The sequence below is a fragment of the Cydia amplana genome, chromosome 10 (genome assembly GCF_948474715.1).
Source record: "Cydia amplana chromosome 10, ilCydAmpl1.1, whole genome shotgun sequence".
Classification (NCBI taxonomy): Eukaryota; Metazoa; Arthropoda; class Insecta; order Lepidoptera; family Tortricidae; genus Cydia; species Cydia amplana.
The window spans coordinates 18529034-18556212 of NC_086078.1; the positions used below are offsets into that span (position 1 = coordinate 18529034).

General features: G+C 36.2%; 3 protein-coding genes across 3 annotated transcripts in view; all 3 read left to right on the plus strand.

Annotated features, from left to right (window-relative positions):
• LOC134651450 (superoxide dismutase [Cu-Zn]) overlaps positions 1–27179 on the plus strand; it is a 394084-nt gene that overhangs the window by 25966 nt on the left and 340939 nt on the right. The gene's annotated exons all lie outside the window — the stretch shown is intronic.
• Positions 9856–11298, plus strand: LOC134651731 (sucrose-6-phosphate hydrolase-like). Its single transcript, XM_063506832.1, has one exon. The coding sequence runs from the start codon at positions 9886–9888 to the stop codon at positions 11296–11298; it is 1413 nt and encodes a 470-aa protein (XP_063362902.1). The 5' UTR covers positions 9856–9885.
• On the plus strand, positions 13665–26365 carry LOC134651732 (organic cation transporter protein-like). Its single transcript, XM_063506833.1, has 7 exons — positions 13665–13930; positions 14408–14639; positions 17110–17194; positions 17896–18066; positions 19465–20106; positions 20375–20556; positions 26210–26365. The coding sequence occupies exons 1-7, from the start codon at positions 13680–13682 to the stop codon at positions 26363–26365; spliced, it is 1719 nt and encodes a 572-aa protein (XP_063362903.1). The 5' UTR covers positions 13665–13679.

The window sequence follows — 27179 nt, forward strand, 5'->3', positions numbered from 1 at the left end:
TCTTTATTTTAATCATTATATCCTGTTTCTGAGAAGAAATAATCCAAAGTTTCTTATTTTAGAAAATATGCTAGGTACCTACCTACTCATTTTTGTGAAATGACTCATGCTAGACCAGCACCTAGTCTGAATACGAACGGTACCAGTGACGGTACCTTAAAAGTTCACGGACTAATAGACTCCTATCTATAAGTTTGACAGTGACAATGTGTGGGAGCACCATAAGTACACCGAAATCTGACGTAGCACTTGGCGTGAAAACTTATCGTGACGTGATGGAACAGTTTTGGCGATTAACGAATTTTAATTATAGATAAATATATCAAGTTCTTAGTTAATAAAGTCTAGCTACAAAAGCTTATTATGTACCTATAATATAAGCACAAGAAAAGGCTCCAAAGCCGAAGTTGGCCTGCAGAAAGTGGAGGGTGGTGAAGCCGACGTACTTAGCGACCGGTTAGCGGTAGTACTATTAGTTATTCTGTGGTGTTAGTCCAGGAGCGGAACAGGCCGAAGCAGCCGCGGATGAAGGCGGCGGCGGCCAGTGCGGGGCTCCGGCCCCAGCGCGGCTCAAATATGCAACCACTATTTAAGGTTGCATACACAGATATAATTGCATACTTGCGCCGCTTGAGGAGCTCGACCGAATTGGCAGCCGAGCCAGCCTTCACTGCTGTGCCATACTCCAGTATGTTTTCAAGCCGGCATGCATGCATGGTTGACCATGCTAACATAGATACGTACATGGTCACACACCTAACACATGATAAGCATCCACCCAATACGTGGCCAAAGTCTGATCACTCGTTTTCCTGCTTTTTTCCATTTACATTTAGCAAACATGAGATCATTTATTATAAAACAAAAGCAAATTATAAAACAAAAGGTAAATGTAATAAAATGCAAATAAATTATTGTTAAGTATTACACAATTATTATATATACACAATTGTTATATTGCGAATAGGAACACCTGTACACGTTTTACCCATTGATACAGAAGAAGTACCTAATATTACCATTGTTACATGTCACCGGATATTTACATTTAAAAATCCGGCCAAGTGCGAGTCGGACTCGCGTTCCAAGGGTTCCGTACATTACCCAATTTTTACAACTATGTAGTTTTTATATGTGAAACGCGAATGAATTGCCTTTAAAAAAACCCGTAGGGGTAATGTCGGATCAAAAACTAAGTAATTAGTGCGACTCACGCATGAATGCATATTTCTAATAGGTTTTCCTGTCATCTATGTATAGGTAATGAACAATTTTATATTTTTTTTTCAAAACTTTAGACCCAGTAGTTTTGGAGATAAAGGGAGGGGAATATTTTTTGGCTATTTTCTTAAATAACTTCTAAACTATTTATTTTAAAATTACAAAATAAATATACAGTAGAGTCCGTTTATTACTACTTCGCATATAACAACCAACCGCTTATAGCGACGTAAGTATAGGCACTTGTTTGGTTTTAGTATGAGCTACTATGAAAGTACAACCGTTTATTACGACTCCGCTTATAACGACCGATCGCTTTTAACGACGGAAATTGACTCAAAATCCGTCCGTCAAGTCCGGTTACAACGACGAGCGACGTAGTTTTTACAAATAAATAGTTGGTAAGAAGCTTACTCCGTCCCGCGCAACTAACTCCCCTCCCCCTTTTGTCTATACGTAGCAAGATGAAAGATTTGTTAGATGTATTTTCCGATATTTTTTTTTTCTTGTATAATAAATTCCGATCGTCTTTTTTCCCTGTATAAAAATTTCCGCACGCCTTTTTTCCCTATAGATATATTTCCTGGTATATATAAATCTGAACGCCTTCTTTCCGTATAGACATATTTTCCGATAGATTTATTTTCTTATACACAAATATCTGAACGCCTTCTTTCCCTGTATTTTTTTAACATAATGCAATATTTTATAGTCCTTAATTTTACTACGGGACAAATTCCCGGCTGTCTTTTTTCCTGATCAGAAATTTTAAAATAGATATGATTCTTGATAGAAAATTATATAATATGTATTCGCATGTTCGCAATTTTGCCCGTTTACGTTACTACCTACTTACACTACAACATAAAAGTTGATACAGATGTAGTGCATAATTACTTTCCATCGTGTTTTATCGAAAAAGTTCGTATTTAGCGTGCTGTTTCAGTCAGCGTCCAAAGGCCCTGTTTCTAGAAAGCTTGTTAGTAAGTAGGTACCTAATATTACTTGCGGTAGTCTCTATTCTATTCATATTGTTTGAAAGGGACTTTCACAAGGTACTAGTTACAACTTTTCGAGAAACGGCCCTAGTACCCGACAAACGAACGAAACGAAACGGTTTGACATTTGACACTGAATAATAAAATTCCATATTAATGGATATGAAAATGTCACTCATTTAAAACAATAATTGATTGACACTTCGGGTGCCGTCGTATTCCGATTGAAATCAAATCAGAGTTTTACCGATGTTGTGACGGATTTTATTGACTTTTATAGTAAAGGCACAGGCATTAGAGTTAGGTATAAAGAATAAGATTAGGTACAGTCAAGTTCATAAATGTGTACTTTTTAGGTTTTAATCGTGTGCTGGCACGTTAAATGTTTAAATAATAGAATATCCCCCATATATTAAAAACATGAATGTCAGATGTGAAAGTGGAGCTAAGTTAGTAGGTTGACGGTAGGACGATCCCCCCCCACTCTACAGTACACTTTAGTGCCTTGTCTATTTTAACATCTTTATTGTCTATTAAACTCGACTGTACACACGGCCACACTCCTATATGACCATTAAAGACGGAACTGAGAAACTGTAAAAAGAGATGAATATAGATTTTACATATTAATGTCACGTGCGGGACAGAGACAGTTTTTGACAGTTTGTCTTCAATGGTCACTCAGCTCTGTGGTCGTCTGTACAATAGGTGTAAAACCAAAGTAGAATAAGGCCCCTGATTAGGTTATTTTATTAATCTACTAGGTTAGGTTTTTTTGTACCTACATCAAAAAAAAATGCTTACACTTCGGTAATACATTGTTTGAAGTTCTCTGAACTTTGTAATACATACATGATAATCCTGTAAAAAGTTAGTAAAAATCGACGGCGATATTTTTTAAGCATTTATTCTAAATCCAATTTTGAATTAAACATCATATACACCGTGCCCGTCAATAACCCGAAAGATTCATAACAAGCATTCCTGAGGTCAAAAGAAAGGAAAAAACATTATATGACTTTAGGTCAAATTCGCCTGAGTTCCGGAGTTATTGCCAATTAAAAAAAAACATAAAAATTATTGTAACTCAATGAAATATGCCCGTACAAAGACGATTTTACCACTGTGGCGCCTAGTCTAACGATAATAAGTGGTTAGAATCTTTCGGGTTATTAACGGGCACAGTGTATAAAATAGATAAACAATAGAGAGAAGCATTTCACGCATATCTCACACAATATTATTAAACTTAACTTAAATGATACTTATTGTCAACAAAAAAAGCTTAATCTAGACACACGGCACCGCGGCAATGTGACCGGACAAGTTTGAAAAATAAGCTGCTTGTAATTAATGTTTAAACTTAAGGAAAGTCAGTATTTTAAGTATGACAACTTATCTATGCACCTATCTAAGGTTATGTCACCAACTAACATAGCATTAACAATTCTTTGAATTTTCTTGTCAATTTCGATATATTTTCGAGCCCTCTTGCGATACACGTCATGGTTTAATTCGTGTTGACTAAATTTAAAGTCTTGCGAAATTGCTTCTTCTTTAAGTGTCCATATGAAATGTAATAAATTTAAATAATTTCTTATCGTTTTGTTTAGTTTACTATGCCACCCTTCGACGACATTAGTCGTGCGGTGGCGGTGGTTGTAGCATGACAGTAAATCTATATTTTTAAACGTGAACCACTGACCCTCTAAATATTCATTAAAAGTTCCAATATTGTTGATGGCCGGTGCTTTCGCCTGTAAACCGAACCAACCTTCCATAATTTTCGAATTAGGTAGGTGAGCTAACTGAACACATTTTCTGACGTAAATGCAGCCGTCCCGACTGTTGCAAATACCGAATTCGCCTGCATTTGTCCATACTGCCTTGGAGAAATGAAAATAGCAACCAGTTATTTTCGTTGAAGGAAATACAATTTGCAGGGCATTCTTGGCAGCTAATTCGAAGTCCACTTTAACATTTTTTGGATTGAAGTTAGGCACAAGTTCTTTAATTGATTGAAACATCATTTCATAGGTTCGCTGCTTTTTGTTAGGCAGTAATACGAAAAAAAATGGTACCATTTTTGTGAACTCCAAGTCGCTCCCGATGTCTCCGTGAACTGTGTATAATTGAACATAGGGTTTCGGGGTAATTTTGAACGTCCCATCCATGAAGAAATTTTCTATATTTTTTAAATTGTTTTGGGAGTCAGGTGGTATAAAAATCAGTATGCCGCCTTTATTTGTGCATAAAAAGTCTTTGGCTAACTCTTCTGGTAGCTGTACGTCGTCACAAGATTGTACATTAACTTTGGCCCATTGGGCACGCCGGTGTTTGTAAAGACAGTCTCTATTTTGATAAAAAGATGGTAATTTGTCAGCGTAGGGCTCGGACATATACTTTGCCATTTCTTCTTTCCAAATTTGTGGTATTGGTCGGTAATCAGTGGAAACTTTTTTTTTTAAATCTATGAGACTTTGTTCAATGTCGATACTTTCGAAGTCGAGAACACAACTATGGTAGGTTTCTCTTATTATTTTTGAATGATTGCCGTCCAATACCACCGAACCTTTACAAATACTTCTAGCACACGTCCAGACCGATGTACCACTTTTGTTACACCTTTTATGATGGTATCTATAGCCACCACGAATCAAAATTTCGCCGCCGTGACTACTCTCAATAAACTTCAACTGAACATTTACTTCACTGGGGCGAGCAGGCTCCATTTTCACAATTTGTTCGTACTTACAAAATTAAATTCAAGGCGAAGATAATGAAGTAACAATAAATGACAATTACAAAGTCAAAGACAAACATGTAATAAACTAAATAGACAGAAAGTTATCTACACGTATAAACTGTATAGAGGATTAATAGGCGTACTTCTGTCAAGTGCCTAACTAAGTACAACGTTTCACTCGTTTGATTTGATTACTGATTGGTAAAATTCCTTTAAAGATAACTAACCATGATACACAAAATATTCCACACAAGATTGCAAACAGGGTCCAAGCAAATAAGAAGTTTTGCCCCTAGTAAAATGAATGACCATGAAATTTTTCGTTAAACAACAAAAATACAGGGAAAGAAGGCGTTCAGATATTTGTGTATAAGAAAATAAATCTATCGGAAAATATGTCTATACGGAAAGAAGGCGTTCAGATTTATATATACAAGAAAAAAAATATACCAGGAAATATATCTATAGGGAAAAAAGGCGTGCGGAAATTTTTATACAGGGAAAAAAGACGATCGGAATTTATTATACAAGAAAAAAAAAATATCGGAAAATACATCTAACAAATCCTATGGACACAGGAAATGGCCATAGGAACTTTGTGATAAAACAACGACAGCTGGATTAGATCCCCAAGAATTACGACTTTTTATTTTACGGGATTCGAGTAATTTGCGGATGACGAGTGAGTTGACTACGCGTGCCTACGTTGAAAAGTAGCCTCTTCTAAACACACAAGTATCTCTGTTGTAGGTAATACTAACATAATAAATATTTTAAAGGAAATGTTTTCTTTTTCTTTGATTGTCGCATAAGTATTAATACATACAAAATGACGTACATCATTATTTTGATTAAAAAAATACATTAAAATTGGCAGTTCGTTTTGTACGACGTAATGTCAGCGGTCCCTTGGGCGTCGTTATAACCGGACTCTACTGTATTTGAGATTCTCAAAATGAGCTCTTTCATTAGATATGTAACACGATATAGTTTAAAAAAACATTATTTTTTAATTTTTAGTGTACCGCACAAACTTTGTTCGCGGTACACTTATGGGATCACATCGGTCTTGCAAATCAGTTAAATGTGTTTTTCTCTTAAACCGTTTGACGTAGATAGCTAAAATTTGGAACAGTTATAGCAATTACCAGCACTAACATTATTAATAAGTCAAAACCGCTTACTTATTATTTTAGGGGAAAATTTGGGGGTTGAAAGGGGTCAGCTGAAAATATTTTTTATTTGTAAGAATCGTGTCGGGTACCATTGGAAAGCTGGCAAAAAATTGAGCCGATGGACTGATTTTGACCTCATTTTAGAGTGCAGTGGTTTCGCTAAAAAATGCATTTAAAGTTGCAAGTTTTCATACAAAAAATTTCACCTCTGTCCTGGCGATTTTCGCGAAAACTATAGCTAACAGGCAGCTGACCAGTCAATAGTATTGACTGGTCAGCTGCCTGTTAGCTATAGTTTTTAGCTAGCCTGTTAGCTATTGACTCAATACCCAACTAAAACAGTGATGGAGACGGCGGGAAAATTATCAGCTTAACTTTATCTTTATTAGTTTTTCAACTGCAGCCTGATCTTTGGTTGCTTAGGGTTAAGGTTACTAGCTAACACTGGTCATTTCATATAAGGAAGTAGTTTTAGCGAGAAAGATTCTTACTTCCAACTTTGGCATTTACAATTTATGACTTAGGTATGTGCTTGACACAAAGTTTAATTCTCCTTGCATATTTTTGTGGGATATTAATTTTTTTCTGAATAGCCCACTATGAGTATGAGTGAGAAAATGATCTACAAAATACAACCTTGTTAAAAAGCTAATAAGTTTAAATTTCGAACGGGCTTTCCAACCAAAAGACTATCTCAATGTGCTCAGTAAGAATCGTATTTATTATTGGAGTTTATCTGTAAAAATTTAAATTAAGAATTACGTTCTTCACTGTCGTTGTGTTTTGTTTTTTCACAATAAAGCACATAGAGTTAGTAAGGCGTATAGTATAGAGATAACAAAGTCATCTAGAGACAAACCAAAGAAAGTCTGCAGCGCTAGATTAAAAGTAGTTTTTAAAAATCAGTATGCGACAACACCACAGAAAATGGATTAAATAGTCTTGATACTTGTGAAATTTCTACCATATTTACCGTCTATGAAAAAATTAAGCTGTATGCACAGCTTAATTTTTATGGTAAAATAAATTTCATTCCAACAATAGATGTCACTATTAATATGTAGACATATATTATTATTGATAAATAATATTGGGAGAATGTGACATTTGGCTTCATCAAAATTAATAAGCTTTTGTAATATCCGCGACGGCGGTAAATAGGCACAGAGGGCCTACCGCGAACACCGAAGTTCTCAATATGCGAGCATCTTTCTCTTTTACTCCCATTAAGGCGTAATTAGATTGACAGAGAAATTGCCCGCAATTTGCGAACTGAAGTTTTCGGAAAAACGAAATAAACCATTAAAACAATAAACATATATTAAAAATTAATTTTAGCTTTAACTAGTAGGTACCCATGCCGTGAGCATAAGCATGGAGATTGTGGGTTGTGGGTTCGAGCTCAAAACCCGGCTAGTACCAATAAGTTTCTCGAAATGTTAGAGGAAGTTCATAAGTATGCCTATACCTATTAGGTGTGTTCAATTTGCTGTGAAACCTTAGTCTAAACCAATATTATATTATCTAAGTAGGTACATATGGTGAAGTATTAAGATGTTTCATTCCACTTACCCGTCATCAACTCCAAATTTTGTAAACATTGTCGTTTTTCAGCTTGAATCGCCTCGTGCTGACTTTTTACAAGTGTAAAATTATTCGTCATGCGGAAAAGTAACTCCCGCACGCCGGTTTTGTAAGGTTTCACCATGTTTATTCCGTTCATCACAAAACACAATGAATATTTAAACGATTTTGACAAACAGATACCATAGTGCATGACGTTTACTGACTGCTTAAAAAACATTGCCATATGTAGTTTTTTAATTCGATGTCAAATTATTGCGCTGCAGACTTTCTTTGGTTTGTCTCTAATACCTTTGAACGAGCAATTCTTGTATATTTATATATTTCGGGATCTCGGAAACGGCTCTAACGATTTCGATGAAATTTGCTATATGGGGGTTTTCGGGGGCGAAAAATCTATTTGGTTTATCTCTGGGAAAACGCGCATTTTTGAGTTTTTATATGATTTCCGAGCAAAGCTCGGTCTCCCAGATATTAACCTATATTAATGCGGTTTATATTGCATTAGAAGTACATTATAAAAACTGAATTACAAAAACTCGTACTGAATTCAGAATTGAACGTAGTTTAGCGAAAAGGATTCATCCATAAAATGTCATTTAAATTAATTTTGCTTACACTCTCTCACTTTGTTAGCTTAGACGAACTCTGCATTTTTAACAGTTCTATATAATATTTAAGTCTATGTATGTATATATGGTATGGAACTAGAAACAAAATCAAATCAAAATAATAAGTTCTAAATTCAATTCAAATTGAAGCAGTATAGAATACCGAGCTATAATGGTGAACCCATAGACTAGGAATCCTCTAGACGGAGTTTAGAGAAATTATTTCATGAAAACGATGCTACCAAAAATACTGGGGTGCGGGGGACGAGGTGAAGCGAGTCCCGTGCCGTGATTGGTCCGTTCAAAGACACGGACGTCACACAAAGACACTTTGACACGAAGATGGAGTAAAACTACCGTATATTTGTGGCAGAGGGGGTAGCGCTACTATGCTGAGTCTAGAGGATGTCTTGTCTGTGGGTGAACCGTAGAATACTAAGGACCTATCGAGACTGAGCGCTTCGATGTAACGTTGGACTGTAGTTTTGCCATTTTGACTCCTATAATTCCTACTAGCGACCCGCCCCGGCTTTGCACGGGTTAACAAATTATACTTAAACCTTCCTCTTGAATTTCTCTATCTATTTAAAAAAACCGCATCAATTGCGTATGCAATTCAACGTTGCGTAGTTTAAAAGATCTAAACATACATACAGACAGACAGCGGGAAGCGATTTTGTTTTATACTATGTATGTAGCGATAAATTATCTTCTAGGTTGTTGTCGGATACAATGGCTCGCTTTTCGTATATACTTGCAAATGATTACATCGAGGATGAATGTGTCATTGAGTTTCATAGGATACTTTCCTAAAGACTGACTGAGACTCTTCGCTATTAGACCGTTTACTGAAACGACTGAATTTATTATTATTATTAAAGTGTGGCAATTTCATCATTATTGCCAAATTTCTATGAAACGATGAGAAGTATGAAACTATGAAGTGTGTTTTTTTGTAAAATATAAGTTTGAGCCATAATAACAAAACACGTGTCCATTATTTTTTCGTTTTCTCCAACATATATTCAAACCAGTAATTAACTAGCAATATGCTTGAACATAACTCTCTACAGAAGTTAGAGGGTTTTGTCACTTTTCAGTACTTTGGAGGCCAATTTCTCCAAGTAGGCTGAGTTTGGGCAGCTAAAAAAAATACGTTATGTTATTTTAAACTACTCTATAACATATAGAGCGGACAGTTGGGTACCTATACCTACCCTTAGAACAGAAAAGTGCCACTTTAATCTCTCTTAGCAGGGAAGAAACAACCCTTTTCCGAATAGGTTATGTGAAAATAAAATTGTATGATATTCGTTCAATAGTTCTTTTACTAAAGAAGATCAACGCAGTACTTTTTGAATTTACATTTAAATTATACCATGAAATCGGAAAGGCAAACATCGTTTAAAAAGTAGATACACGTGTAGCGAATTAGTAAATATTAAGGCTCTGTTATGTACATTTGTAGTGACGTAGGCTGTAATATATCGGGTATAAAAGCTACAGCGAGATCAAATTCGGCATCACTGAATTTAAACACGGAAGCCAAGATGGTGGGCTTACTGAAGGTAACTGCTGCTCTACTCCTATTCGTATCTTATACTAATGGGAAAGTGCTAGATCGGTACTATCCCCGCTATCACTTTGCCCCACCGTATGGCTGGATGAACGATCCCAACGGATTCAGCATCTTCAACAACGAGATCCATTTGTTCTATCAGTACAATCCGTACACCAGCTACGACACCGGCATCGCACACTGGGGGCACGCGATCAGCAAGGACTACTTCCATTGGCAACATCAACCGATCGCCATGTACCCTGACGAGTGGTACGACGCAACCGGCGTCTTCTCTGGAAGCGCTCTAATCGAAAATGAGACCATGTACTTGTTCTTCACCGGAAATGTAAAATACCCAGGAGAGACACCCGATCATATAAACCGTCAAGCCCTAGCCATGAGTACGGACGGCGTCACCTTTACTAAATATGTGAACAACCCTATCATCAATGGTTCTACAAGCATGCCGGATTTACGAGACCCTAAAGTCTGGGAACACGAAGGTACATATTACATGGTATTGGGCAACTCTCTGAATGATACCTATGGCAGGGTCCTTCTTTACTCTTCAAACGATAAGATTTCATGGGACAACGTTTCTGTTCTCGCCGAGTCGAACGGCACTTTGGGATATATGTACGAATGCCCTGACTTCTTTGAAGTTGACGGCAAATACGTACTTCTATTTTCGCCTCAAGGTATTGAGCCTTCGGGGGACAAATACCATAACTTATACCAAACGGGTTACATAATTGGCGACTTTGACTATTCAACTCATACGTTTACTCCGACGTCGGAGTTTGTGGAGCTCGACCACGGACATGACTTTTATGCTACTCAGACCATTATAGATAATTTTGGACGCCGTATCGTCATAGCCTGGTTTGATATGTGGGAACAGAACTACCCTGAAGCCAGCGATGGTTTCACTGGTATTATGACCATACCTAGAGAGCTCAGAATATTAAACGGCAATCTTGTGCAGATACCCGTAGGAGAAATTTCTGACATCAAGGGAAAACAAGTTTCGGCTATAAACGGAAATTATACTCTACGTTACAAAGCCGGAGAAGTGAATGTCCTTGCCGACGGATGTCAGGACTTTGAACTGTACATTGTGTCCGACAATGTCAAAGTGACGATATCTTACGATGCAGCGAATGGCAAGGTGACACTGGACCGCGGAGGGACCGACGGTGTTCGTCGCACGGATTGGAGACCTGCAGGGCAGCTGAATTGGAGAATCTTTGTGGACGCGAGCTCTATTGAGCTGTTCTGCGGAGAGGGCGAGGTGACTTTCTCGAGCCGATTCTTCCCTAAGGGTGCAGTGGTCATTTACCAAGGCGGGGAAGCGGTATTGGAGGTACGCAACATTGTACGCACTATGCCTCGACCGACATGAAGACTCTAGTCTTTTCATATTCGGAAACCGAATGCAGTTAAATTTAATTTGCTTTCATTTCATACCCATGAATGTAATATGTACAGTCAACTGTAAAAATATGGGTGTAGCCAACTTATTCAAAAATATGTACATAGTTCTTAATTCGCTGACATAAGAGCTATGGGACATATTTTTCAGATGATTTGTGCACCCATATTTTAACAGTTGAGTATCTATGTTATATGAATATTTACATAGGTACCTACTCGTATATAAATAAAAGTTAATTTACCTGTTAATTTATTTATTTAATAAATTTATATATAAATAAAAGTGCATGTTATTATTTTGTTGTTTTTCTGTTGTTTTTACCCGTGGGTCATGTTACTCATGTGGATGTATTAAGTAATGACGACGGTAATAATATTAACTTTATAAATAATTAATGTCTTCCTTACCTAGCCGGTAGTGACCCTGCCTACGAATCAAGAACTTTGTGTGGGTCCAACCCTACACCTCTGCCCCGAGAAGATTTAAATCCGCCTTCAATTGGAGGAGGGTATCCCAATATGGGACCGGCAACAAACTCGGCGGGACACAACTTTTCAAAAAAAAAATACATCTTATAATTAATATGCATTACGATAGATACTATTCGATTAGGCGACGATATACATACGTATAGATAAATACATAATACTTATATACATAGATAACATCCGTAATAATTCCGGAACAAAATATTCGTGATAAACTCACAAATAAATGCCCTTACCTGGATTCGAACCCGGGATGTCCTGTTTCGTAGGCAGGCTCACGACCGACTAATAGGCAGGAGGCCTAGGTACTAGCTGGTCAGACTCTTCTAGTTCTAGACATTCTAGTGCTTCACTGTGAAGGTTCGCAGGCAACTCCGCATTTTTCTTCAGACCGCCTACCATGACTTGCATTGTGACTCCATGTGTCAAGCGCGACTTTAAGCATGGAGTCGCGCGCAACAAGTGCGACTATTATGCTAAGTGGTAAACTGGTCAGGTAATACGGCGAAGCTCAATAATTGTGCGGCACTTGTGAGCTGCGAAACGAAACGACTTGGTTTTATATTTGCGGTTTTTACAGTTGCGGTTGCGAGACTTGCATTTTGTTACATATTACACTACACGTAACAGAATGCTGTCAATTAAATGTTTTTGTGGGATTATATTTGTCCCTTTTCCAAAAACTTTTTGCGTATACCTTTCTCTGTCCCTCTTAGCAGAGAATATCTCTTTAAAGTGGTCCGACTATTCGCTAGGTGCACGATGGGTGCTGCCCTCGTTTTGTGGGTTTTTAGGGTTCCGCACCTCAAAAGGAAAAAAACGGAACCCTAATAGGATCACTCGTGCGTCTGTCTGTCCGTCTGTCACAGCCTATTTTCTCCGAAACTACTGGACCAATTACTTAAGTTGAAAGTTTGGCACACATATGTAAGTTTGTGACCCAAAGATGGACGGATGGATGGACGTGTAACGTAAAATAAATGAATTTTAAATATGGAGGCCATTTTTGGGGGGTAAAAGAGAAAATTAAAAAATAAAGTTTTTCAAACTATATCGTGTTACATATCAAATGAAAGAGCTCATTGTAGGAATCTCAAATATATATTTTTTATAATTTTAAAATGAATAGTTTAGCAGTTATTCAAGAAAATAGGCAAAAAATGACTCCCCCCCCCCAAAAAAAACTACCCAGTAGTTTCGGAGATAAATCTAAGAGAGAGCGAAATCTAAAATCTCGGAGAGGAATCTAAAATTTTGAAAAAATACACACAATAGTTCTTTACCTATAGATGACAGGAAAACATATTAGAAATGTGCAGTCAAGCGGACTTAATGTACGGAACCCTTGCAACGCGAGTCCGACTCGCACTTGGCCGGTTTTTTCTACGTTAAATCTTATGAAATAAAATTAGTTTAAACGGCTGCCTCTAGTACTAATGTACTTAACTAAGGTAAGACATCCCATAAGATTACGTGTTTGTAGGGTCGAGAACAAAGAGATGTATCCACTTTTTCACTTTATTACAATGCAATAAGGTGAAAAAGTGGATACATCTCTTTGTAGTCGACTGTACCCATCAGCCCCACTTCTCCCCCCACCGACTTCGTACCTTGCCAATACCTACAATGATTAGCAAAATAGTAAAATCTTATCCAACTTTGCACCACCATGACTTGCACGTTCGCCTTGCACAAAGCCAGACGTTATAAATAAAGATAATTTTTAATAAATAATTATCGCTCCACATTCTAATCACAATCACTTTATCAATGGCATTGTAATGAACGGCTTTATGGGTTATTCGGTACCTTGAGGTGGATCGTCACGGACGACTGCAAAAAGAATAAACATACAATAAAATGGAGCAAGGTCCGAAGACAGGCGTAGATTTAAAAAAGAATCTAGCGAACGCAACGGATGATGAAAGTGCCTATGTAAAGGTGGAAGATGAAACGAAGACTGAAGTAGATCTGGACAAGATATTAGTGGAGGAGATTGGACAGTTCGGGTGGTTCCAGGTCAGGACGATCGTGTTGGCAGCACTAGTCGTCATCTTCAGTGGGGTAGCGTCCAGCGAATACGTGTTTACGACGGGCAGGATTGACACGAGGTTGGTTTTAAAGTTTTAATAATAGTAAAGTTTAGGTTTTTTGGTTTGAAAAATTGATAGGTGAAAACCGCATGAAAATCCGTTCAGTCGTTTTTGAGTTTATCGCGAACATACAAACAAACACACAAACGGACAAACGCGGCGGAGGACTTTGTTTTATAAGGATTAAGGGTGGAATCACATCTGTCAGCATCGAGCCGCATTTTATATATGAGAAATTGCTCGTTAGTATGAAGATGCGTACGCATGCTTTCAGCTTTCCGATGCGTACGCATCTTCATACTAACGAGCGATTTCTCATATATAAAATGCGGCTCGATGCTGACAGATGTGATTCCACCCTAAGGTGTAGTGATAAGAGTGTCATTTGTACTTTCTACATTTTTATGCTTTTTGCTGCATGTTTCGCATTGAACTTCCTGCTTAAGAAAGTAAGGAAGGCAGAAGACGAATATCATCCTAATTATTATTCTCCAGATGCCTCATCCCCGAATGCGAGTCCTCCGAGCAGCCGGCCGAGTTCTCTCCCTCGTGGATCCTGAACGCCGTCCCGGCCTCCGGCAGCTCGTTCGACGGCTGCCAGCGCTTCGCCAACGTCTCAGCTAGCGGTGGGAGCTCTGCCACATGCCCTGCTGACCTGTTCGACAGGGATACCCTCGTCGATTGCGAGGAGTACGTCTATCAGAACACGGATACTATTGTGTATGATGTGAGTTACTTTTTACCTGTCCCTCTAAGCCACAGACAATCCAACCTCTAGACATAGCATACTCGCGCTACCCCCTCTGCCACACATACGGTAGCGTTACTCCATCTTCGAGTCAATCCCGTGCCGTGATTGGTCTGTGTTTTTGAACGGACCAATCACGACACGGGATTCGCTCACCTCGTCCCCCCGCACCCCCCTATTTTTGGCAGCATCGGTTTCATGAAAGAATTGGCCTAAGCTCAGTCTAGAGGTTGGATTGTCAGTGCTCTAAGCTAAACTTCCACCGAATTTAAAGTGCCAAAGTGTGGGAGTGTTACGCGATACGTCATATTTCGGCACTTTCAGACTGTCATCGCATAATCTGTGCAGAGTTAACTTGGCTTTCAATCAGATATGTCGGTCCTACCAACCTTTCATTCTACTGACGGTATACGGTCTACTAATGTATACAACAGCTAAGTAATAATAATCTATACTTATATATACGTTATTTATGTATTTATTTATATGTGCTTAGAGTGTCCCACAGCTGGGCAAAGGCCTCCCTCCTCCCTTTCCACGTATCCCGTTTTGACCCGTCTCCCACCACTTCCTATCAAAGATTATAATACGTATCTAAAGAATTTACAGAATTTACAGCACAAATAAAATAATAACAACAACAAAACTCCCGCTAATTATTATTGTTTTATGAACTAATTTATGATCAACGTGCGCGAATACGCCCAATAATTACGATAAATTGTAGAGTTATCTAGATGCAACTTTGTATAATATACCTACTTGTAAAAAACGTTGTTGATCGTTATTTACATCAGATAATAAAAATTGGTAAGTACATTTTACTTACTTTTTTGAACACTGTTTTATATTTTTTTCGTGACTAACATATGTAGTTACAGCAATTTTATTACCTAATTATCGTCTAGTCTAGCTAGAGCAATGTTTCCAACTTTACACTGGTAGAGGTATACAAACGGAGTTTCGTTCTCATTTTAAAACTACGTGTTGGATTGTAATGAAAATTTGCACATACAATAACATGACTCACACATGCATACAGTCTATACTAGTCTTGTAATTAGTTTATACAGCGTGTTTTTTTTTATTTCCGTTAATTTCAAGGGTGCATTCCTGAGCTTAAATCAAGTAACTTTCTCAAAGACACCGATATTCTAATTAACTTCATTTCGGAGATAATCAATAATTGATTTTTTTCCTTTATGGCCTTTACAAGCGTGTACACTTGCCTTAGGGCCGGTTTACATATTGATTAGTGTTTAGAATGAGTTCATACATTTGCTACTAAACTTAAGTACAAATTCGGTCGATCGATGTTAGAAATGACATTGATATGTCACAGATTTCAATTGTTTGGTTGAGTTAAATGTAAAGCCCGTGTTACAACAACGCTATATGTTACATTTAATTAGTTTTTAAACTTATTTTTTTTTGTAAAAAAAAGCAAAAAAATTTTTTTTATTGAAAATTAACTATGCCGTTTAGTTGTCTTAAACGTACTTAAACATACCCCGAAGTTAACGGAATTCAATAAAAACACGGTGTATAGCTAGTTCCAGTTTATAACACAAACGAAATAGAGCACAACAAATTTTGCACGAACAACTTAAATTCGCTGTATTTTTTTAACTATGGTATCTGAAGCTATACATATTTAAACTAATTACAGGACCCAATTAAATACCTTTACTAAGTATTAGAAGTAAGTATTAGAACAAATTAAATTATTTTCAGAAAATATTTTAATTTGTTTTTCTACTCCAGCACTTAAATGTGTCAATTAAATGACTGACAGTGATATCTAAAGCAATGTCATTTGAATGCTTTGTCTATAGGCTCATAAGATGACTGCTAGCAGTCATCTTATGAGTATAATACAACTGCTTTATTTTTTTTAAAGATACAAGTTCCGATCATCTTGATTGAAAGAGGTATGTTTTCATTTACAATAATAACTCTTTTTTTTTTAAATAATAACTCATTTTTTTTTAAATAATAACTCTTTTTTTTAATAATAACTCTTTTTTTTTAATAATAACTTTTTTTTTTTTTTTTTGCTGTCATAGAAAAAGTAATGTATGCAATAGCTCATAATTGGTTCTTAAAATTCTCGGGTCTTTTTTTACAAAACTCGACTACGTCTCGTTTTGTAACTTCGACCCTTGAATTTTAAGAACCCTTATTATATCACTGTTGCATAAACTACTATTTTATTTCAAGTAGCAACACTACTATATTATACTATATTTATTATTTCAGTTTAGATATACCTTATCCTATTGTAAGTTCAAAGTTTCAGAGCAATCTAGCTAATCATTTTAAAATGAGAGCGTATTGTATGGAGGACCGAGCTTGCTGGGGAATCTTAAGGCTTCAATACTCCCGAGATATTTGCGATGGCCGGATGGTTGGCTGCTGCGCAAGAGTTGAAAGTGTGTTTGCTTTACAGTTCGGATTGGCGTGTCAGGAATGGATGCGCTCTTTCATCGGCTCCGCGCACACGTTCGGCACACTCACCGCTCTCCCCATCACAGGTAAAAGTGCATCTGATATAGGATACAGCGAAATAAGATATTTTGAAAGTTTGTTGCCTATTAATATACCTATTTATCTCTTATAAAACTGATTAAGTCTTACTTTGAAATAAAATATTTGCTTAGTCTTTCTGACTTCAACGAAAATAAAGTCTAGGCACGCTTGTATTAAAACTGATTTTAAGAATGCGCAAAAATATAATGTTCTGGGGTAAGTAAGTACCTAGTTAATGTTTCATGACACATCGTCGTCGCCCAAATATAATGTTTAGTTAATTTCATTTTTCAATTCAATTCAATTTATTTATTTAAAAGACAACAATGGCCCAAAATGGTTAGTAACAATTAAGATTAAAAAGTAAGTGTTAGTGGAACAAAAACAGAAAGCGATTTACAACATACACAGACTCAGATTTTTTATGTGTATTGTTTATTCTTTTATTTTGTAGTTTCACAGTGCCTTGCGGTTTTATACTGTAATGCTGTGTTACTTATTTGATAAATAAATAAATAAATGATTATGCCCTGTATAGAAGTCTAGGATCTGGACCCTCTCCACCGACTGGCGGCACCTGTGATGCATGCCGTAAAAAAATCGTGCATGCAGCTCCTAGACACTTACCCCCAAAAATGTTGTTTATCTTAATCCAATCTTTCAATTGTTGGATGACATTATAATACTTACCATTACATTGGCGCAGGTTTCGTGTCAGACCGATGGGGTCGCCGTACATCTCTAGCCCTGAACGCCATCAGCCGCGCTGTCCTGGGCTTGCTCCGCTCGTGGGTCAACACCTACGTGCCCTTCACTCTTCTCCAGTTCCTTGAAGCCACTTTTGGTTCTGGAGTGTTCTCCTGCGCTTACATTCTGGGTAAGTCTGTTTTTATCTCCATCTACCATTATTATTATGAGCCTATACAGATTACAGTGTCCCACTGCTGGGCAAAGGCCCCTCGATCTCCACTCGTCTCGGTCTTGAGCAATCTCCGGCCAATCGTTGAGATATGCGTCCAGGTCGTCCCGCCATCTCCGTCTGGGCCTACCAGTTCCTCGCCCGTCTTGCGGCGCCCATACTGAGGCTATTTTGGCCCACCTCTGTGGGTGCATACGGTAGACATGACCGGCCCAGTTCCACTTCAGCTTGGCGGTCTTAGCTCCAACATCAGTAATTCGAATTTTTTTTTTATCTTCCAATTCCATCTACCAATATTGCATAAAAAACAGTCGCTAATTATATGATCAGGGGCCGTAGTCAAGATGCCAAAAGTAAAACTGCATCCGGATGACAGATGTGAGCCAAAGATTTCCATACATTATTTATGCAGGTTTAGATTGGTGTTGTCTATAAACGATTGTCACATTTTTACTTTCTATGCGAATACGTACGCTATTTCAGCTTCCTCTGTAGGGATTAGTTATCTGTTTATCAGTTATAGCAGTTATAGGTTTCCAATAAGATAATATATGCTAACTGCGACTCGAGTACATGCGCCACGATCGTGTATTTCTTAATCCAGCTATAAATATTAGTTTAATCGTTTAATTATCAGTTCCTAGTAGAAGTTTTGTATGGTATTTATTGAAGTGCATTATTAACGATAAGATTAGGGTTATAAACAATAAATGATGTCATTGACCTTATCGACTAATAATTATTTAGTATCGTCACAGATATTTTACAAGTACCGAATATCAAAATTCACATTCATCAAACAGATATGGCATAACTTTGCAAAAAATCTCATATGTAGTATAAAGCTTAGGTTTACTTAATTGTAATTTAAAAGGATCACTTTTAAGGATCAGGATCTTTCGTTCAAATGATACCATATGTGCTCAGGCAGGTGCCATGGTTTGACAAGTTGTGAACTGAAAAAAGATTAAAAATGTTTTAATAACATTTGCTTACTACTGAAAATTATAACCCGATAATTTTACTGATATCGCCGAATATTATAGTTAAAATACGATACTAAGTGTCCCAACCACAGACAAGACATCCTCCAGACTGAGCATAGTAGCGCTACCCCCTCTGCCACAAATATACGGTAGTTTTACTCCATTTTCGAGTCAAAATGTCTTTGTGTGACGTTCGTGTCTTTGAACGGACCAATCACGGCACGGGACTCGCTCACCTCGTCCCCCGCACCCCAGTATTTTTGGCAGCATCGGTTTCATGAAATAATTGCTCTAAACTCCGTCTAGAGGATTCCTAGTCTATGGTCCCAACATATTATATGGTCTAAATATTGGTTTGATTGTCTTGCAGTGATGGAGCTGCTGGGTCCACGACTACGTGTAGCAGGAGGAGCCGCCATGAACACGTTCTTCTGCATCGGCAACATCTGCTGCGGCCTCCTCGCCTGGGCCGTCAACGACTGGCGGCGCCTCACCCAAGTCATCTACAGCCCCATGTTCATCACCATCTTCTACTTCTGGATCATCCCCGAGTCCGTCCGCTGGTACATGAGCAAGGGAAGATATGCGGAATCTGAAGCTGTGCTGAAGACAGCCGCGCGCGTCAACGGAGGGCGCTTATCCGACAAATCTTTACAAGCTTTGAGAGAATCTGCTGAAGAAGAGAAGAGGAAAAAAGCTACGGAAGAACTTGAAAAAGCTAATGAGCCTTGGTTAATAGTTCAGGTTTTCCAACATAAGCAGATTTTGATCCGCTGCATAGTATCACCTGTTTGGTGGGTGACAAACACTTTTATTTACTACGGTCTGTCAATCAATGCCGTGAACATGTCAGGGAATCGTTACTTGAACTACGTGGCGGTGGCCGCGGTGGAGATCCCTGGGTACTGGACGTCGATGTTCCTGTTGGGGAAGGTCGGAAGAAGGCCGGTGCTGATCGGGGCGTTCTGGGTGTGTGCTGCTTGCCAGGCGGCTTATGTCTTCATGCCGAATAGTAAGCTTCTTAAGTTTTTATTGTTATTTTACATAGGCACTTAAGCAATAATCAAAATCATGCTCAAATCCTAGAGGATTAAGTAAAGATGACGGATTTCCTCTTACTATGATCATGACATTATATTTTTCATTTCTTTTGCCTAAAACTGCCTGATGACGATGATGTAATTCTTCAAGTAGGTAGCTTTCCCAGATTAAAGTCTCAACAAATCAGAAAACATCAGAACATTTACGAGCACATATAATATTCATTAATATTTTTATAGGTTACTACGGGCTATCTCTCACGGTATACTTGATTGGCAAATACGCCATCGCGATGGTGATGACGGCGGTCTACGTGTACACCGCTGAACTGTACCCGACCAAGTATCGCCACAGCCTGTTCGCTTTCTCCTCAATGATCGGCAGGATCGGCTCCATCTTGGCTCCTCTCACTCCTGCCATGGTAAGATAATTCAGGTCTTACGTGGTAACTATAGGTAGCCAACCAAGTATCACAATAGACAGCACGTCTTCGCCTCAATGATCGGCTGTATCGGCGCCGTCTTGGCTCCTATCACTTCTGCCATTGTAAGAGATATGTGTTCACCAGCACGGCTACCACTAGTTGGCATCAAGGACCGGAAAACCCCTCTTTACGCTTAATCCTATCCATTCGGTAACCCAATCAATTCGGTTACCGTATCATTCGGTAACCCTATCATACTGTTACCTGATTGTAACGGTAAGCTTATTGAAACGGTAACCTTAACCTTTAACCGAGTTAATCTCAAAACCCCATCGCGTTAGGGTTTTTGTTAGGGGTTTTTAACCGGTTTTTATTCAGTTATGGTAACCTTTATTATCGGTTGCTTATTGGTTTGCTACATTCGTATTTAGTGATGTGCCGTCAGTCAAATACCTACTAAAAGAAAAAGTTAATTTATTAATAGAACTAATAGTTTATTTTGTTATTTTTGTATTTTTTTTTTAATTTTGCTTATTTTAATGTTTTTGTTTATTTTAATGTTTTTGTTAATTTTATTGATATAATTGATTTTGATTATTTTGATTATTTTATTTATTTTGTTTATTTTGTTTATTTTTTTATATATTTTATATATTTTATTTATTGTATTTATTGTATTTATTGTATTTATTTTGTTTGTTTTGTTTGTTTTGTTTGTTTTGTTTGTTTTATTTATTTTATTTATTTTATTTATTTTATTTATTTTATTTATTTTATTTATTTTATTTATTTTATTTATTTTATTTATTTTATTTATTTTATTTATTTTATTTATTTTATTTATTTTATTTATTTTATTTATTTTATTTATTTTATTTATTTTATTTATTTTATTTATTTTATTTATTTTATTTATTTTATTTATTTTATTTATTTTATTTATTTTATTTATTTTATTTTATTTTATTTATTTTATTTATTTTATTTATTTTATTTATTTTATTTATTTTATTTATTTTATTTATTTTATTTATTTTATTTATTTTATTTATTTTATTTATTTTATTTATTTTATTTATTTTATTTATTTTATTTATTTTATTTATTTTATTTATTTTATTTATTTTATTTATTTTATTTATTTTATTTATTTTATTTATTTTATTTATTTTATTTATTTTATTTATTTTATTTATTTTATTTATTTTATTTATTTTATTTATTTTATTTATTTTATTTATTTTATTTATTTTATTTATTTTATTTATTTTATTTATTTTATTTATTTTATTTATTTTATTTATTTTATTTATTTTATTTATTTTATTTATTTTATTTATTTTATTTATTTTATTTATTTTATTTACTTTATTTATTTTATTTATTTTATTTATTTTATTTATTTTGTTTATTTTATTTATTTTATTTATTTTATTTATTTTATTTATCTTATTTATTTTATTAGGATAAAGTTCATTTATTTAACTTAAAAGGTAATAATAAAAAAACATTACAACTATGAATTAAAAATTTAAAACCTAAACTAAAATTAAAATAAACCTACTTAAAAATTAAACTAATACTTATAATATTATATAAAAACTAAAATGCAATACTAATAAAATAGATGTAAATAATATAATTTATTTTATTTGTTTTATTTATTTCATTTATATTATTTGTTTTATCTATTTTATTTGTTTTATTTATTTTAGAAATTTACAAAATTAAAAGTAGTAGTATGTAACTACAAAAGTTAAATTAATTCAGAATAACATTCTAACTGAATAAAACGTTATTTAGTATAATCCTACATCTGGAATAAATATTCCGTTTTGTCTTTTTCATTTAAAATAAAAGTGTCATGATTTATTCACTTTCATTTTATTCTAAAATAACGAGTGCAAGAATTATTCTTATTCAAATCGATTGGAATAAGAATGAAATTTCTGTTTTTATTCTTATTCTTATTCAAGTTATTTTTTGCCCAACTCTGCTCTAGATTACTCTCGTGTTGTTGAAGGTGACTATTGAACAAAATCTGCAAAATATCTTTCATGTATGAAGTCAATTATTTGCACTTCCTAGTACCTAATAACATGAATATAATAAATATACCTACACAGGCGAAGCAACATGCGTATTTAAATCGAAACGCTGCGCTCCGCTGGCACGCGCTACAAGTTACAACGCAAGTGCACCGAATGTTTAAAGGTCGTGGTATTTTCTATTGTATTAGGATATTTAGGATTAAGCAGAATGCGGTGAGAGTCATAGTGACAACAATAAAGCCTTATTATTGTACTACACTACACTATTGTTATCAGTGCTCTGCCGTGTCATGACTAATTGATGTAATTGTAGATACATGAGTTAGTGGTAACAAGGTTAAATGGCATTTATTTGGTCATATTATACGTCATATTATATGTAGTACAATGTATATAGATAGTAGATAGTAAAATGAATTTCACCCCTCTTTTCAATGGTCGGATTGATTTGAATTTTTTGAAGCCTTCGAAACGGTGATGATAATGTTATAATGAAGCTACATAGAAAGTAAACTGCGAAATTATAATTATGATGGTTCAATGTATATTTCTTTGCGTATTAAGTATGTATTTTGTTTATTATTCCTACCAGCCAGCCAGTTCTTACGTATGCTATCTCTTCTTTCAAACCATAACTATTACTTTCATAAGTAATAGTTATGGTTTTAAAAAAGTGTTTTTCAATTAAAAGACATGTCAAAATCGCTTACCTTCCTTCAAGTTCTTTCTAATGCTAAAAAAAAAACGAACTATAAACATAATTCGAAAACAGAAAAAAATCATGAGTATTTTTCCCATTTGTTCCTGCCCAACGTGATCGCCGCGATACATGAGGCGGGGATATATGGGAATGATTTAAATGAAGCGCCTATTCCCATCTGTGCCCGGCGGGGAGAAATAGGAATACACCATATCGAGCCATTCCTTATTCTACCTTTAAAAACATCTTTTTTAGGGTTCCGTACCCAAAGGGTATAAACGGGACCCTATTACTAAGACTCCTCTGTCCGTCTGTCTGTCACCAGGCTGTATCTCATGAACCGTGATAGCTAGGCAGTTGAAATTTTCACAAATAATTAATTTCTGTTGCTGCTATTACAACAAATACTAAAAACAGCATATAATAAATATCTAAGGGGGGCTCCCATACAACAAACGTGATTTATTTGCTGGTTTTTGCGTAATGGTGCGGAACCCTTCCTGCGCGAGTCAGACTCGCACTTGGCCGGTTTTTTATTTTTTACATTAATTTAGGCACAGTGAGCCATTGAAGAGTTTCGCTATCCACCATCCGTTCAGAGCAGCTGAATTGTACCTGATGATTTAGTTATGACATTAAAATAAATACGGGTATCGTCCAATACCAAGACTATGCGGCAGTAAATTAAATTTGTAAGATTTTATTGCATAAAATCAGGTATAAATTAGTCAAGAAACATAATAGTTTCTTGTCTAATTTACTTCTATCTATACGTAACGCCTATACGGCACGCAGACTACATGTTTAATCCAGGAATATTATTTAGAATATAAAATCATTATTATATTTATTTGATTAACAATGAGATTATTCTTATTCAATTTTTTCACATACGAATTATTTCCGATCAAAACTATTTGAATAATTTTGACGGGAATAAAATCAACATGATTTTATTCTTAGGAATTCTTATTTAAATAATGATTTTATTCTTGAATGCCCAACACTGCTTACTAAGTATGTATGTATCTATTTAATTTAATCAAAACTATTTCACCTACCATGGTTATAGATACCCAATGAATATGTATAATGAATTCTGCCCTAGTAGCACGGTCGCATTTTTATCGTTTATCACCATGCCTGTCACGTTCTAACAAGTATGTAAGTGCGAAAGTGACGGGCATAGTGATAGTCGATAAAAATGGAACCGTGCTGAGCCCCCTGGTATTAATGAAAGATTTGTAGTATTAAAATAAGTTTATAACTGCTATAGATATATATTTTCTGATCGCTGTATTAAGCGGTACAAGGTAAATTACGACTTAGCTCATACAACTCACCGCATCTGAAAACATTTTAAACTAAAGTCTATTTTTTATTCGGTAGACTAAAATGACATTTCATAGTATGAACATCATGTGTCATTTCATTTCATACTATGAAATGTCATTTTAGTCTACCGAATAAAAAAATAGACTTTAATTGCTTATTATAAAATAAGCTCATAATAACTAGTACATATGTCATTTGTTAACAATGGTAAAATATCTACCACAATCCGCTAGCGCATGTATCTTTATCACAAAGTGTTTTTTTTTTAAATCACTTAAGATAAATTATACCTAACCTACCTAGGTACCAGTAAAATTACTAGTTAGGTGAAAATTTTTCTTTAAATCAGTCTTTAATCTGTAGGTACCAAGTGTGAACCCGAAAATAAAAATAATAATCTAAGTAGCATAAAATATAACTAAATAATAGCAGATATTACTAGGATATGATGTTGTTTACTTGCAACCCCTTTTCTAAAAATTTCTAAACTAACAAAAACAATAGGAACACACAGGTATAAAGATAAACAAAGGAATGGCCGCGCTGCGGCTGACGCTCTAAAATAATACTCTAATCGCTCACTTATGTTTTCAACTTTAGCTTAAGGACTCAAAGTACAATATTGTTTGAATTGACAATAAGCGAAGTTACCGGCAAAAAAACTTGTTTGTGCTGGAGGCTTCATAGACCGCCCATGCCAACCACGGTTATTCAATAATAAGTCGAATTTAAGTCTGCGTAAAGATTACAATCGTTTGAACTGGTTGAAAACCTTATTATGAGGTAACAGAATAGACTGGGTTTTTATTTCGGTTACCGGTAACAGGGGTTAACTCGATCTGATACGGTTACCGAATCAAAGTGTTACCTTATCAGACGGTTACCGTTATGGTAGGGGTTTTTATAACCACTTCTAAAATAACCATATAAAAAACCCCGGTTAAGGTAACCGGTTCCGGTCCCTGGTTGGCATTTGACATTTCGTTAGGGACTGCGTGAACTTGATCGCATTCCGTCTCTATCGCACCAATACGTGCTAGCGAGATGGACTGCAATCAAGTTTACAAGTTTACGCAGTCGCTAACGTAAACGTCAACTGGCAACTCGTGGTACGGTTACAGAATTGTAACCAACCAAGTATCGTCATGACCATGACCATTAGAGGTCCTCGTACTATAGATAGCTATTATAAAGACAAAACAAAAACATCGTCTACATACTGACAATTCTTAAACCTTAAGCCATAACCTAAAATATTGCTTATGCTACGCCTTTAGGTTGACTCAATATTTGAGTCTGTCTGCTGACACACCTGCTCTGAGACTATCTTATCTTTAAGGGCTCATTTAGACGATGCGAGAACTCGCATGCGAGTTTCATTACATTGCGGGTTTTGATCGGTCGGTTGAATTGGACGTAACCAACAGTCCGCAATGTAACTAAAATCGCATACGAGTTTGCGCGACGTCTAAATCAGCCCTAAAAGTGGCGTCAAGCGGAGGTCATAACCTCGGAATCTGTCAGCAGGTGAGACTAATCTTATCTTCTCTTATTGTTCCCGCAGGCCGACTCAACCTTCGACGAGTTCCCATTCGTGCTGTTCGGGTGCTTCGCGCTCGTGTCCGGGGCGCTGGTGTTCGTCACCCCGGAGACGCTCGGCACCACGCTCCCGGACACCATGGACGAGGCTGATAACATTGGGAAGAAGCAGTCGAAATAGGAATAGGGTCTGATTAAGCTGCGCCTTGCAGCGACTAAAAATTACTTTCTGATGGCAGTGATGGCTTTTGGAACAGGGGGTCTAGCCAAGATGACTATTACCCACAGAACAAGTTAGAATGGCGATGCGAGCAGGGTACGTGTCGCCGCCGGTTTTGAGCAAACGCTCGCATGCTACTCGCCCGCGTTGACCGAAAACGAAGTAAACATGCCTTTTTGCGCCACAATAACCTTCAGATTAAGAAGCCAGACATCAAATCTGTCTAAAGGAGGCGTATTCATTCACCACGCACACAAGACGCTAGCTAGTTTTTACTACCGTTGCGCGAGTGTTAGTAAATGTGGAGAGGAACGAGCGGCGACACCGGTTCCGATACTAACTGCGCGCGATAGCCATTCTAACCTCTTTAATATGTTCTGTGCTATTACCTATCGTCGATTGAAAATGTCAATCGAATCTGAAATAATTTATGTTTAATGAGTGTTAATAGTCACGTGAATTTTCTTTGCATCTGTCATCCATTTATGATTTTCGTTTGGTAAGAACGATTGTTATCTATCTTTGGCTTGGCTAACATCTCCTTGATGAAATGAGTGATAGATTTTACCATCGCCCACACTGTTAACTGTACATATGTGGACCTTATGCCTTTTGTAATAAGGTTCACCGATGTACAGTTAGGAGTGTTGCTGTTTGTACAGTCGCCATCAGATATATCGGAGCAGACAAGGTGCTCACAAATATCTGAACACGCCTCTATTGTCAAGGCGTAGGGTCCGTGATCAGATATTTTGTAGCACCTTGGCCGCTCCGA